At 35.5% G+C, this 14,647-nt stretch overlaps 1 protein-coding gene across 1 annotated transcript in view; it reads left to right on the top strand.

Moving 5' to 3' along the window:
• The window catches only part of Afg3l2 (AFG3 like matrix AAA peptidase subunit 2), a 90,420-nt gene that overhangs the window by 58,849 nt on the left and 16,924 nt on the right, over window positions 1–14,647 (top strand). Inside the window, exons 7-10 of the mRNA XM_089095494.1 lie at window positions 813–966; window positions 3,677–3,904; window positions 5,680–5,906; window positions 8,601–8,801. Of these exons, the coding sequence (XP_088951620.1) occupies window positions 813–966; window positions 3,677–3,904; window positions 5,680–5,906; window positions 8,601–8,801 (810 nt within the window). The remainder of the gene's footprint in view (window positions 1–812; window positions 967–3,676; window positions 3,905–5,679; window positions 5,907–8,600; window positions 8,802–14,647) is intronic.

The following is a 14,647-nucleotide window of genomic DNA, read 5'->3' as shown; positions in this document are numbered from 1 at the left end:
TTGATTGTTATCTATATTTGATGAAGTCCATATCTTAAAGTTGTTTAATCCAAATAAATTTAATACACCTAATACAATACACTGTGATAGGCTTTAATTACATTATAACACATGTTTAATAAGATTTAATGCAGATGAGGAGACACAAAAATAAATCATAGACGCCAGTTGAAAAATAAATCATAGACGCCAGTTCCGCCAGTTGATTGATACATTAAAATTACCATCTTATCTTATTTTTGAATTTTCCCATGTTTGTTTTATCAACTTAATCCTTCTGGCTTCTGAATGTATCCTTTACGGTCCAGTAATAGGTAGGATAACGCAATGTGTTGAGCAGCAGGAGATTGCAAGATTTGAGAACAGATGTCTGTGAATAATACCTGCGATTTGCTGGGCTGATTGAGTACCCAACACCCGGATCAGGCTTCCCATCAAGTTACCTCAAATAACCGACGAATTTTGACTTAGAAGTTGGCGATACTGGGGTCACATGACTCGAATGAGGGAAGGGCGAATCCCCTATGTCTTCTGGTGCCAGACTCCTTCGGGACTCCGGAAGAGTGGTAGGCAACCGATCACTGTTGTTCGTTCTCTTGTAGAAGATGCAAGAATAATATGATCATCCCTCAATTAGCTGTGGTCTCTGGCTCAGGATCGCCCGACATGGACGTCAACCATTACTGCCCTATGCACCACTAGGCGTCATACGGTCTAAGTCTAAGATCGCAAGAAAACTCAGCTCCACCGCTAGTACAAATGCTTTTAATTTCATCACAGCCTAGGTCTATAAACTTTTTTTTTGTTTTCAGGTCAGAGACATGTTCTCGATGGCACGTGACAATGCTCCTTGTATCCTCTTCATTGATGAAATTGATGCAGTTGGGCGAAAACGAGGTGGGAGGAGTTTTGGTGGTCATTCAGAACAAGAGAACACACTGAACCAGTTGCTCGTCGAAATGGATGGTGAGTCATCTTAATGATAGCTCAATTAAAATTTAGATAAGTTGTATCATAATTGTATCTTTTTGCGATCGAACTGTTCTGTTTAATTCGGGAGTGCAACATCTTCTATTAACTAATGATCTGTTATGTGCTATTAGCTGGTGAGTCCGCCGTGCTTATTTTTGTTGCCATAAAATTTTAATTTTATTTCCTTCAAAAATGTATTTTTCTTTTTTTTTTTTTTTTTTTTTTTACCTTAGAGTCTTATCAGAGTCTTATCAAGACTGTTATCAAAGTCTTATCAGTCTAATCAGGCGTGTCGCATAGCCGTGATCCTTTCTTTTGGAATTCTATTTATTTTTTAGTTTTTCATTTAGCCACGATTTTTGCAATTTTGTTTGTTTGTCTTTTCGTTCCTTTTTTGTTGTTGTTTTTAGTTTGGTATTTTTTATGACAATGTTTTAGTATGCCAAAAAAAGAAGAAAAAAATGATCAGGCTTATTGCATAGCCCTGATCTTCCTTTTTACAATGTTCTTTACTCATCAGTTTATCCATTTGCCACTTCTTTTTTTTATAGCAATTATGCTATTTTATACTTTTTGTTTCGTTCATGTTGTTGTTCTTACTCAACTTTTTTTTTCTTTACAATTTATATAACGGGTAAAAATAAGCTATTAATGTTATTATTTGTGAAAAAGAGTTCAGGGTGTAAGAATAGCTTTGAAAACTAATATTAAGAAGAGTAGGTTGCTAAGAATGAGAATGATGAAGGTGAAATGGTGATGCTGGGTAACGAGAAGATCTATCATGTGGACTGCTTACCTAAGTAGTGTTATTAGTAAAGATGTTGGATGCACTGAAGATATTAAAAGTAGAATAGTCAAGGCTCAGGGTGTCTTTTCACAGTTGAAAAAGTTTAAAGAATAGGACGATAAGTCTGCAAACCAAGATTAGAATAGTTAATGCTTCCGTGAGGATAGCGGTCAAGTATGGTTATGAAACGTGGGCGCTCCGAAAGGCGGATGAGGATTTGCTAGATGTTTTCCAGAGGAATTATCTACGGATAGTTTTGGGTCCCCGTCTGACTCACCATATTTTTATCATGAGTCAGACACCATATTTTTATGGATACCATATATTAATAAAAGACCTAGATTTGCGAGCCGACTCTAATCTTTTAGATTCTAAATACTTTCAGTTAATTGCTAGTTAAACTTTTGCTAGTAATGAGGGAGGTTCATGGGTCAGTAGTCCTCCTTATATACAAAGTAATTTCGTTTTTTTAAATGTCCCTTTTTGCTTTCATATAAAAACTTTTTTTCCTTAAATACATAATAAAGCTACATGTCTTCATTTCACATTTAATGCTAAAGGTCAGGCCATCCCTGAGTGGGGTGGAAAGAGGTAGGAAGAAAGTATTTGAATGCATTGGGATGGAGGAGGAACTTGCATAGATGTGTCGGCCTTAGGCGGCTTGGTGCTGCAGTAAGTTTTTACCAGTAGCAGTTTGGTAGTATTTCTGAAAATGAGTACAAGATCTTTTACTCTTTTTTTTTCTTATGCTGTAATTTCATAGTAGAATTCTTTTTTCGAATTTTTTGTGTTAATTTTACATTTTCCGATTTTTTTTCATATTTTTAATTTAATTTTACATTTTAAAATTAAATTTATAATTGACCTTTTTCAAGTTTAATTTAGAGACCAATTCTTGAAATCTTGGGACTTACCCTTTGTACAGAAGATAAGATATGATTTCGAAAGAAATACTAACACAAGTCCAAATGGGCCAATGTGCACTTCATAGTCAAAACTTAAAAACAAGCATTGCAGAAAAGGAAACGAATAAGATAAGATTGGTCGCAACAAATGTTAGATATGCAAGTAACATATTATACATACATATATAACATATTAAACATAGTAACATTTTCTAAATATACAAAAATATCTGTAACAATTTAAACTTACAGAACTTATGATATGAAGGAATTAAACCCCTCCCCATCGCGGAAAATCCCCCTATATTGGGGAATCGAGTTCAATAATCGAAAAACACGATAATTCACTGAAAATACAGATGTTGAATTTGTTCAAAAGCCATGCTTTTCACAATGGAGTCAATCCCAGGCTGAATATAGCTGTCCTATACCCTACATTTACGTAAATTACCTAATTTATTTGTTTTTGATTACATATGCATAGAATTGGAAAAGAATGCACATCAAATTCATTTCAGTATGTAACCCCCCCCCAAGCCCCCCCCCCGATATTCAATAAATAAGTATTATTGAATATTGAACTCAGAGAGTTTACTGAAAAGAAGTGGAAGAATTCATAACTAACTAACCTGTTAATTGAATATTCAGAAAATGTGAATAATTTTACCGGAAAGGGCTGTCTATTATTTGTGTTGAGGGGTCTCTGATTTAATCATCGTGCAAAGTATTAAAAAGAGGGGGGGGGTATTTTTACACCTAAAACCTTCACCTTTGTTATACCCCTCAACACAAATATATATATATATATATATATATATATATATATATATATATATATATATATATATATATATATATATATATATATATATATATATATATATATATATATATATATATATATATATATATATATATATATATATATATATATATATATATATATATATATATATATATATATATATATATATATATATATATATATATATTTATATATGCTTTCTTGTAGGTTTCAATACCGCTTCAAATGTTGTTGTTCTGGCTGCCACAAATCGAATGGACATCCTTGATCCAGCCCTCCTCCGACCGGGTCGATTCGACCGACAAATTTATGTTCCTGCTCCTGATATCAAAGGACGAGCTTCCATATTTAAAGTTCATTTAAAGAATCTTAAAACAATGGTGAATAAACAAGAACTTTCAAGGAAAATGGCCGCTTTGACGCCTGGATTTACTGGTAATATTTGTTGCACTATTTGATTTAAATTGAAGGTCTTGCCGACTTCGGAAATTTACTTACTACTATTGACTGTTCAAAATATCAGGCTCACTGGTTATTGATTACTATTATTATTGATTAATAATATTGATATATTTAAAAAAAAATTTGATAATATTATTTATTGATTTTTCATATTTTCAACTGTTGAAGGTATCAGACTCACTGTTGGTAGACAGTCATCTACCAATGATAATAGTTGATACTATCATTGGTACAAAGTTATATTTTTTCTAGGTGGCTAGGGCTATTTAAAATAAACTTGATGAAAATGCAACGCGGCTCTGCCGATTTATAAAATTCAAAACATGCTTAGTTTCAATATATTAAAGCTTAGATTTCAGCTATAGATACATTTGGTGCTTTTAGATTGTCCTGTTTTTGAACTATTTTATAGTTATTATAAGTTTCTTAGGGCTAGATTTTTGAATATGGAATTTCGAATTATGGGTAGAATATTTCGGAGAAAGTTTGTCTCGAAGACAGAATATTGGATAAAGTAATAATGAAACATCTGTACAAATACGTCTATTGTACCTTTTTTTGCTTTAGAAAAACTGGATCTTTTTATCTTTGGTCGAATGTAGAGCAAAAGTAAAAAAAAAAAAATCGACATTAAAAAAACATGCGACTTGTATTCTTTTTTTCAACTCTATCAGAACGAACACATTCTTTGCCCTTTGGAACCATCATAGATCTATTCACGCAGGAAAACCGGAATTTTATAAGATTTTTCTTTTAGTTGTTACAAAACTATGAAGTCTACAAAGCGTTACCCCTTTTTCGTCAGTGTTGTCGCGTTGAACCGTAAAAACAAATAAGCAAAGTTTAATATCGTCTTTCTTCCGGGCTCTTTTCATAGGTAGCGCTACCTAAGGAAAGTTCGTAAATTTACAGTATGCTGATCCCCTTCTTCTTGCAAATTTTCCTCTTGGAAACTCATTAGTATTTATTAATCGATGGCTATGATGTCGAGAGAGCCGGTAGTTTTGTTTTATAAATGTTTTACAAATGTACTTCTAGTGTCATAAATCACTTCAGGACGCTTATCCAAATGGCCCTGGTATCCCCTTCCCCTTCCATTAAGATCTGCTTATGGCAATAAGTGGCATTGTCATCGTTGCAGCAGTAGCTTCAAATTTAAATAAGGCTGGCTGTTAACTTTTTAGTTTTTAAAATAACATTTTAACTTTTATAGACGTATGTTTGTTTTTTAATTAAGGCGCTAATTTTGAATGATCCTACAACCATAAGGACTTCGACAGAATTCATCCCCCACCGGTTGGTAAAATAAGGCATAAATGGGGCCTCTCGAAGACCACCTCTGCAGGACTTGCTGCCACAGGTCTTTTTACGAAGTTCTCCCTAGTGGGTCAATCTTCTCTAGACATCGTCGAAGCGTCGCTTTCCCTATTGTAGGGGTTTACTAAGCACCAGACGTCATGGGATAGTCTGCCACACCAATACGGACCATGGGACACAATACCGCCATATATTACATACTTTTTTTTTAAACTGTTTTCTGAATTATCGATGGTTGCTTTGTTCTTTCTCGTATGGAGGGGTTCGTAATTCTGTCATACCAAGGAACATTATTCAGCCAGTTTATTTACACTGGTTTTATATAGATAAGTATATTGTATAGACTGTGAAGCACCTTTTTTTCGTTATAAATTTCAACGTTGCTCTTTACCTCCAATAAAAGAAATTGATCTTTTCAATTTTTATTACAGGGGCTGACATTTCCAACGTTTGTAATGAAGCAGCCCTGATAGCAGCCCGAGATCTCCAAACTGAAATCAATTTGAAACACTTCGAACAAGCCATTGAGCGCGTTGTCGCCGGTATGGAAAAGAAAACAAATGTTCTCCAGCCAGACGAAAAGAAAACAGTTGCTTACCACGAAGCAGGTCACGCAGTCGCCGGATGGTACTTAGAGCATGCTGATCCCTTACTAAAAGTAAGACACAAAAGTCAGGACGTTTTAACTGTAAAGAATATGTTAAGGGGCTCCGCTCCCTACTTAAAGTTCAAAATCAGAGTCATTTTATACGTACTATATGTTGTAGTTACGCTTAAATTCCAACTTAATAATCATATCCTCACAATACGTGTTTACAATAAAAAATTACAATAATAATAATAATATTATAAAAAAAGGTAAAAATAAGAAACGAAAAAGAGCTTGCACTTGTTGAAAGGAAACTTGATAAAGCGCAATAAAATTTGAGATGGGTTTTGTTCGAACGAAAGGCAGCTTTAATCCAAATTTCGGTCTAGTGTTTACTTTCTTTGTAGTAAGAAGGTTGTTAGGTGGCTTTGATTTGTGTAGTGGCTAGGAAGAATATAGATGTTGTTGATTATCAAGTCTAGGAAGACTATAGATGGTGCTGATTTTCATTTACAGGCTATTTACTTTATAAAGCAGTATTTGCGCTCTTGTTTGTTTAATTTTAATTATTAAAAAACAAAGGTTTGTAATTGTCAGATAGTCCAAAACTGTGTTTACTCATGTTATATCATTTTCCTGTAACGTTGGTACCCAAATCTTTTTAAAGGTGATAAGTCGGGGATATTTAGGATTCCAAATCACTAAATACATGGAACTACGCGGATTACAGAATAAAGGTTACCACTAAAATACTCAAGATATCAAATATAGAGATCACCCCCACCCCCCTTGACCTATCGGAAGTCTATTTATACATGAAAGTCACGATTTTTGAAATGTTTCGTTTGGTTGTTTCAAAATTATGTGAAGTTTTTAGACCAGTATCACATTTTTGTGTGGTTCTGTAAGTTTCCAACTAATTAGTTGAGACAGTTAGATTTAAGTGTATCTGCCGTTGGCATTTCAATGTGTTTCTGTGTATTCAGAATTCTATTTTACTAAATACGTAGAAGTCAAACAGAATGCGAAACTTCCAGGCAGAAGAGTACCACGTAAACGACACGAGAGTAGAAAAATAAATTCAAATTTTTTTAAAAAATAGATTGTATTAAACCACAAAAAAATAGACGAATTTCTCCATAATAAAGACATAGCATAATATACGCGTAGCTTTATAAGCAAGACAACTTATCCTTGTTGTAACTAATACTGGGTCAAGGTTCAGGTCGCAAAAACCCATTGCATCGTCGCTGAAATAAGTACGTGACCATTTTTGCCCCCCCCCCCCAGGAGCGTGGTAATTTGAAATGGGGCATATCTTTCTCCCTTTGTATATTAGACTTCCTTGGTATTGTCAAGGCGTCCATCATTGTTTTCTCTCATCGCGTGGGCCTCGCCAACTAGCTTCAGACTGGCTTGGGCAAGCAGCACTGGAGGGAAGAGTCACTCACCACTTGCTAGCTATTAACGGCAAGTGGCACTTGATCTTCAAAACCGGTACTAACCGGTTCTTTCTCCTACTTTGAATTGCTCCTCAATGGATCTTTACTCGCGTCATGATCACCTATTCAGAAATCCAGGGGGATTGACCCCGCCCCCCTCCTTCACAATATTTTATAAGCCATTATTGAATTCAATCCATCCAATCTCGGCAGTGTAAATACTGTGGATCTTGGTCAGCCTCTGATAAGGATGGCTATTGGCTGAACGGTGAATGAAATTAGCAGTAGTAGGCTCCCATGTTTGCCGACTACTCTCAGGGGCACTACGAGAAGGCTGTCCCTACTACTGTCTTCATGATTTTAGATTGAACAGATTGGATTTTTATTTTTAAAACTAAATTACATAGGAATGTGTATTTTGCTTATGTAGAAAATGGATGTATAAGGCCCCCCCCCCCAATTTGTTCGGCCAGTCGGTGAAACGAAAAACGGTGTGTAAAATTGGTTTGAGAAGTTTTGTTGTTTTACAGGAATTTTGATCATTGTTTGGTAAAGTTTGCCCCCCCCCCCCTCGACAATATTTAGGTTAATGATATTTCTGTTTATGTATGGAATAAAATCAGTAAATTAATTTTTATAATATCAGTAAATTATATTGTTTAAATGTATGTATAATTCTTGATCTTATTTATGAACTCTACTACTACTATTACTACTTACTTCTTACTTACTACTACTGTTACTGACAACAGCTCACTGCAGCACCAAGCCGCATGGGGCCAACACACTTACGCATGCTCCATCTCCATCCCAGTCTATTTAAAGCCTCCCTCTTCACACCCTCCCAATCAGTTCCAATTCCCTTAAATTTTTTCTTACGACCTTCTTCCACCCCGCTCAGGGACGACCTGCTTTATGTTTAGCCCTAGACTGTTGGCTGAAAAGGATGATCTTTGGCAATATGTCATGCTCCATTGGCTGAACGTGTCCTAGCCATCTCAACCTTTCTCTCATTGTAGCCCTAGATAGCGGGATTGAACTATATGTTTCGTACAGCTTGCTGTTTGAAATACGGTCAGTCAGACGAGTATCCAAATCAATGCTTAGACAATTCGTAGACAATGCGTAGAACACATCCAGCAACTCCTCCCCGTCTTTGGGAGTAGCCACGTTTCAAAACTTTACTTGGCCACTATCATCACTGTAGCTTCCAATTTTCTTATATTCATTCAGAGACTTATGTTCCTATTCTTTCAAACTTTTTCGATTGTAAGAAAATCCCCAATGGCTATTTTACTTTAACATCTACATTTTATTCAAGGTATCAATCATACCTCGGGGCAAAGGCCTGGGCTATGCACAATACCTGCCTAAGGAACAATATCTCTATTCAAAGGAACAGTTATTTGATAGGATGTGTATGACACTTGGCGGCCGAGTTTCAGAAGAATTGTTCTTTGGACGAATAACGACAGGTGCTCAAGATGATTTGAAGAAAGTGACGCAAAGCGCTTATGCTCAGGTATTATTTCTTCTTCTTCTGCGTGTACCTTATCTATTTATATTTTTTCGTAGACTTGGCTAGAGCCAAAATTCTACTTAGTGCGTTCGAGCATTCCATGATTACTTATCCGGCAAGCCCGGTTATTTATACTTAGCGTTTTACGAGACGTAATGACGTCAGAGGTTGGTAGGATTATTACTTGATCTGGTCTGGGTTAGTTGTTCGATAAGTTACAGCTGCTAACCCTGGAAAATGTGAGTGTTGTCATATTCTTCAAAAATTGGAAAAAGTGAAATTAAATTCAGAGAACCAAAAGGGACAATAATTGTGAAATGTGGGACGCAAATGTGGACGCATTTGGGATTTGCAAATGAACTATGTTTACAGTGGTGTTCACGTCATTAATTTTTTATTCGCATAGTTGTCTGTATTGTTTCAGTTGACAAGTTGCCGGATAAGTGTTTGTTCTTATCTTTTACGGATTACATCCGGGGAAGTTAATATAAAGCGGATTAGTCGGATAAGGGATGCTCGAACGTACTTAGTGTCGACCCTCTTTTTTTTGGTCATTTACATTAATTTTTCTGAAAAGAAAAATTTGATAAAAATCTTAACTAAAAACTTCTTGTCAAATGAATTCTTCATTTTTCCATAATTTAGTACATTTTTATTCTCACGATTCGCCTGTTTTATATTTTTAAATTCGATCCCTTCCCTCAGAAATACTTTCTGTGCTTGTTCTTGTCGAGTAAATAAAAAAAGCTATTTAATTAGTTTTAACAAAAGGGCTTTGAATTAAGATATCGCCAAATAAGGTACATTTGTCAAATGTCTGAGGAATATAAATTTAATCACCGTAATAATCTGTCCTACTTATTTATTTCTGCTTAGATTATGGAAATAGGAAGAGGACAATCTTATAAGCATATTTATTTAAAATGAATCGAATAAATGAATAAATAAATGAATTTATTAAAATGATCAATTTTTATTTCTTCTTTAAAACTCCCTTTTCCTATCGCTTTTGTGACGGTAGGTATAATTAAATCTGAATATCTTTAGCATAATATTTTACAAAATTTGCTTAAAGCCTTTCACAAGTGATATTACGTGTAAAATTTTTAGCATCTTTTAGCTAAAAGTTTGCTAAAAACTTATTAACAAAATGATCCTTGTTTGAGAAATAACTCCAATATTTTCATTTGTTGCGCAATCCCATGGCAATTGTTTAAGTTTTCCAAAAACTGTAAATGAACACATTTTTAACCCTGGTCCCGCAGGACAGCGTTTTTTTCTTTGCCAAAAGACCACCTTTGGATCAGCTTTTATTGGTCTATTTTGTGTCAGTGTCAACAAATATGTCATTGCAATTTGCTGCTTTGGCAATGCCTGGTTGTTTACTAGGTACATCGGAATATTTGGCTCGTTTGTCGAAAAATAAATCGTTTTTAAATTTAAAATATAAAAAAAAATTAAATTTATAAAACTGACTTTATGCTGATGAGTAAATGGAGATTTCAGAAAAATACATTTTTGGGAAAAAAATTCCAAGAAGAATGTTTTTTTTTTTGTTTTTTTTGGTATTTCAATTAAGTGCAATGTTTTTGGTTTGACTCTTTATTTTATTTTAAGTGGTGGTATGGCGGGTTATATGTTTTTTTGTTTTTGTTTTTTTGCGTACAATGTGCCTGAGCTGTTTTATGTCAGAAAATGCAGCTGCATGAACCCAGGGTAAGGCTATAGACAAATTAATGTATAAAAGTTGAAAGAGAGTATGGGCCTTTGTTAGGTCTATGAACTTTTTTCCCAGGCCGCCAACTAAGGTTTCTTCTCAGTGTTCTCTGTTATTTCAAGTTACCTACGAGAATCATACTATTTTTACAAAAAATATAAATAAATAATAATAAGTTAAAAAATGTGCCTGTTTAGCTTCCTGCTTGCTAAAATGATTGGCCAATAGTATGGTGTCTATTCAGGTAATAAATACATGGGTAAGGTCAACAGCATTGGTTGTAATGTAAGACAACAGAAGATGTCTCCATCTTCTATGCTGATTGTGGCTTATAATACCTGTATGTAAGGGTGATAGAGTAATACTTTCCCACCCAAGATTGGCATGAAAAAAAATGTTACGGGACAAGTTTCCTGTATTGGTTATAACTAGATTATTGTACGTATAAAATTATAGCAGTCTTTTACCGTGGATGTTCTCCTTCCCCACACCAAATCGGCCTTAGGTAAATAACCATCTATCATTATTTGTATGAACCTGGACATCAAAGTCCCCGAGTAAAAATGGAACCTGGTTCCATTTTTGATTAAAATTAAGTTGCCATCAAGTCATGGCTAATTGGAGAAAAAGCCAAGACAGATAGTCTGAGTGAGAGGCAAAGCTGGCATAAGCCTTCTTCAGGATTGTATAAAAATGATGTCATTTTCACTTGTTGATAGATAGTCTATCATCCATCCATCCTTGGGCAGAACTAAGGTAGATAGTCATAGAACTAAAGGATGAACCTGGAGCCTGGATAGTCATGGAGGTTTTTTTTTCTTCTATTTGTCCCTGCAACTGTTTCTGAACCATCAAAACTGCTTTCTCTGTAGAGTTCATCTGCTTTCGCCTTTAACCAAATTATACGTATACATATTTGGTCTACATAGACATCCTTTCTACACTATTGGATTTGGCTGATACTGATCGCTGCCAAAATTGACAAGACACTATAGTTTGTCTTTTCGTGTTAATGTGAGCGTCGTGCAGACATCGTAGGATTTGTAATTCTTTTCTATTTTTCTTTTACAATGGATATATTTTTCAATATAACTTCCGTCGAGGGGTAACATCAAAATAAGAAAGGGGAACCCACATAGGAATATTTCTACGAAACTGGGGTTGATGCTAAAAGTAAAGCTAAAGGTGGCGATAAAGCTAAGGAGCATAACAACTACACTCTCTCAATTTGGTGCTATAAATTAGAGTTAAGCAAGTAACATGTGGTTATTTTAAGGCTACCAGCATCTCCCTTGATTCAGTGGTGATCGAAATAGTAGAGATCTTCAGGTATTTCTCATCGACCAATATACATGGCCTGGGCTGGATCCAGGGAGGAGGGCTACCCGTTCGACCCCCCCCCTCGAAATTTGTGTCTGTGTACAAAATTAGCAAAAATACATGTAAACAAATTTCTGTTGCACTTTGTTAAAAAAAAGTTATGCACTGCTCCTGGTTTTTACATTTTTAGACCATTTTCTTTGAAGAAATCTAGAGACCTTGAAATCTTGTAGAAAGCTAGGTTTAGCCTATAAAGTAAACGTGGCAGTAATACCTACGGAAATTCTCTCAGAACTTTTTATTTTTGTAAAACATGCAGGATGCTGAGACGTAGTTATGATAGAAGAGGATTCCACGATGGAGTTTTCCTGAACTTATTTTTTTTTTTTATTCTACTTTCATTTTCTTGTATAACATTCATAACATTCATAACATGTATAACATAACCCGGTCGGAGGAGGGCTGGATCAAGGATGTCCATTCGTGTATAACATTTCGTGTGTAACGTTCTGTATAACAGGCTCCTTGGACAGTTTTTAAACCTTTTAAAAAGTCTTCAGGTATAATCCGTTCAGAGTTCAATGAAGCGGTTGTCACTACCTTGTTGACATAAATTCCGATTATTTTTTTTTTACTGCCCCTTGCACAAAAGACAGATGACATTGATTTATTACCTAAGGGACCGTCATTCGCCTTGTGTCTATTCTTAACAAAGGTTCTGCCTCTTCCCCCTCGAAGGGGCCCAAAACATTCCTCAATCATTGTATTGTGTTCAGGTAATTAGTTCAATTACCTGAAGCCAGAATCTTTTCTTTTTTCCAGGGCCCCAAAATCTTAGAGCCCGAGGGTGTGGAACTACACAATCAGAGCCAGAATCATATATTGAGAAAACAATAATCATAGTCATCACCAAAATCAGACTAAACGCCAAGGCCGTATTTAGTATGTGTGTGTGTGTGGGGGGGGGGGGAGTATCGGGTTTGGCCCCCCATTCTCTGGAATTTTTGTTGGACTAGTAAAAACTTAACAAAAATGTATATAAACAAATTTTTGATGCGTTTTTAAAAGTCTTTTTGTAAGCCACCCCCATCCCACCCCCAAAAACGAAAATACACACTTGCTAAATGCCATTGAATTGTACAAGTAAAACAACAAAAACGCTTATTGATTAAGATTACTTTTAGACGATAAAAGGCACAAAAGAATTCCTATGACAGCTTTTCCTGTATTTGGGTGGAACAAGCCTGTTTTAGTTACGGGTACTTGCACTGTCCGGTGGACGCGGAGCGGAGTAGTGAATAATGTCTTTCAGAGGAAGGGATAGACTCCCCCAAACTTACGAAATAGTTTGAAACGTTTATCATGTAGGTTTGGACTTTTAGAGCAAAAATTAGGGGTTCTCGTAAGAGATACTCAAAAGCATTCTGAATTTAGGTCTCTCTGGTTTTGGGTGCGTACAAAATAGTGTCGCCCTAGGTATACTGTAATTACTTGTGCTCAAAACTTTCCTTCATATTTTGGTTTTTATTTTATGGTCTGGTTGTTCATGTTCCCTTCTAATGCATCGAATTCAAAAGAGTTTCCTCTTCCCCTTCGAGATTGCTATTAAAGATCAAAGAAAGTAGTTAATTGCTAACATCCTGTCAGGAAGAATTGCAAACTGAGGTAATTTAGCATCTAGGGCAAAGATTAAGTAGCTATGAATTCTATAAGTGAATGGAGATTTTAAAAAAAATATTGTAATTATGTTGGCGTCGGGCTATTAAAACTTTATTTAGCCTTTTTTGCGGTATTTTTAGTTTTATGTTGTCTTTTATTCTGAGGTTTCTCTAGTTTTGGTAATCCATAAAAATTGCCTGTAATCTATAATGGTTCTTTGACATTACGCCGCGGAGCTTTTCACATTAGCGTAACTTAAGGCTACAGTACTTTATGTAATCATACGGAGCAAATTGTGTCTTAACACAGACAGTGCCAAGTAGACTAGAGCTCTACTTAGATTTCTACTTTACGTAAGTTTGTGCTACGTTATGGAAAGTTAATACAGCAGCAACAAAAATGGTGTTTTGGGATGAGTAATTTTGAGAATAAATTGATAAATATTTCTTTGAAAGCCTTTCATGTCGCCTCTTTTTTCACATAAGGTCAAGCTTGAATCCCCATCAGGACCGTATCCAGGATTTTTGTTCGGGGGGGGGGGTTACCCGATTTTTTCCCGTGGACTTACAAGACCAGTATTTACATACAGTTAAATACTACAAGATAAATTTTTTATTTATTTTTTTGAGACAGAAAAAATAGTTACCGCAAAAGGAAGCCAAATAGTAGAAGCAGTCTATATATTTTTTAGTTTTTTTTTAGCTAAAAGTAAGGGTGAATATCTATAAAACGAAATACAGGCGACGATTTTTCTTCCCTGCAAAAATGTCGATGACCTTGTCAGGGCAGATGTCAACGTCCCTTTGGACTGCAAGGAGGGCTAAGACACTCAAATCGTTCTTCTCCTGTTGAATTTCTCAGCCAGGTTTTGAGCCTTCTGAGCGTTGAAAAACTTCTTTTCGGAGTAGCAGTTCTAACAGGTAACGTCGCAAGAACAGCCAGAAGAAGAAAAACATTTGGAAAAAAGGTGGCGTCGTATGCCTGAAGCGAAGACACAGCACATGTAGGCCTCACGGATACGTGAACATTCTCCCACTTGATGCGCCATAGCTCAATTTCTTGCTTCAAACAGTCTGGCTCGGGAAGAACATCGCCATACAATTCAACCAATGACTCCAGGTTTAATGCCTTCAGATCGACAGAATCAATTTTG

Source organism: Artemia sp. Qi Xiang Cuo, chromosome 10 (genome assembly GCF_049724085.1).
Source record: "Artemia sp. Qi Xiang Cuo chromosome 10, ASM4972408v1, whole genome shotgun sequence".
Lineage (NCBI taxonomy): Eukaryota > Metazoa > Arthropoda > Branchiopoda > Anostraca > Artemiidae > Artemia > Artemia sp. Qi Xiang Cuo.
The sequence above is the reverse complement of the archived record's forward strand: the minus strand, read 5'-3'. Positions and strand labels throughout refer to the sequence as shown.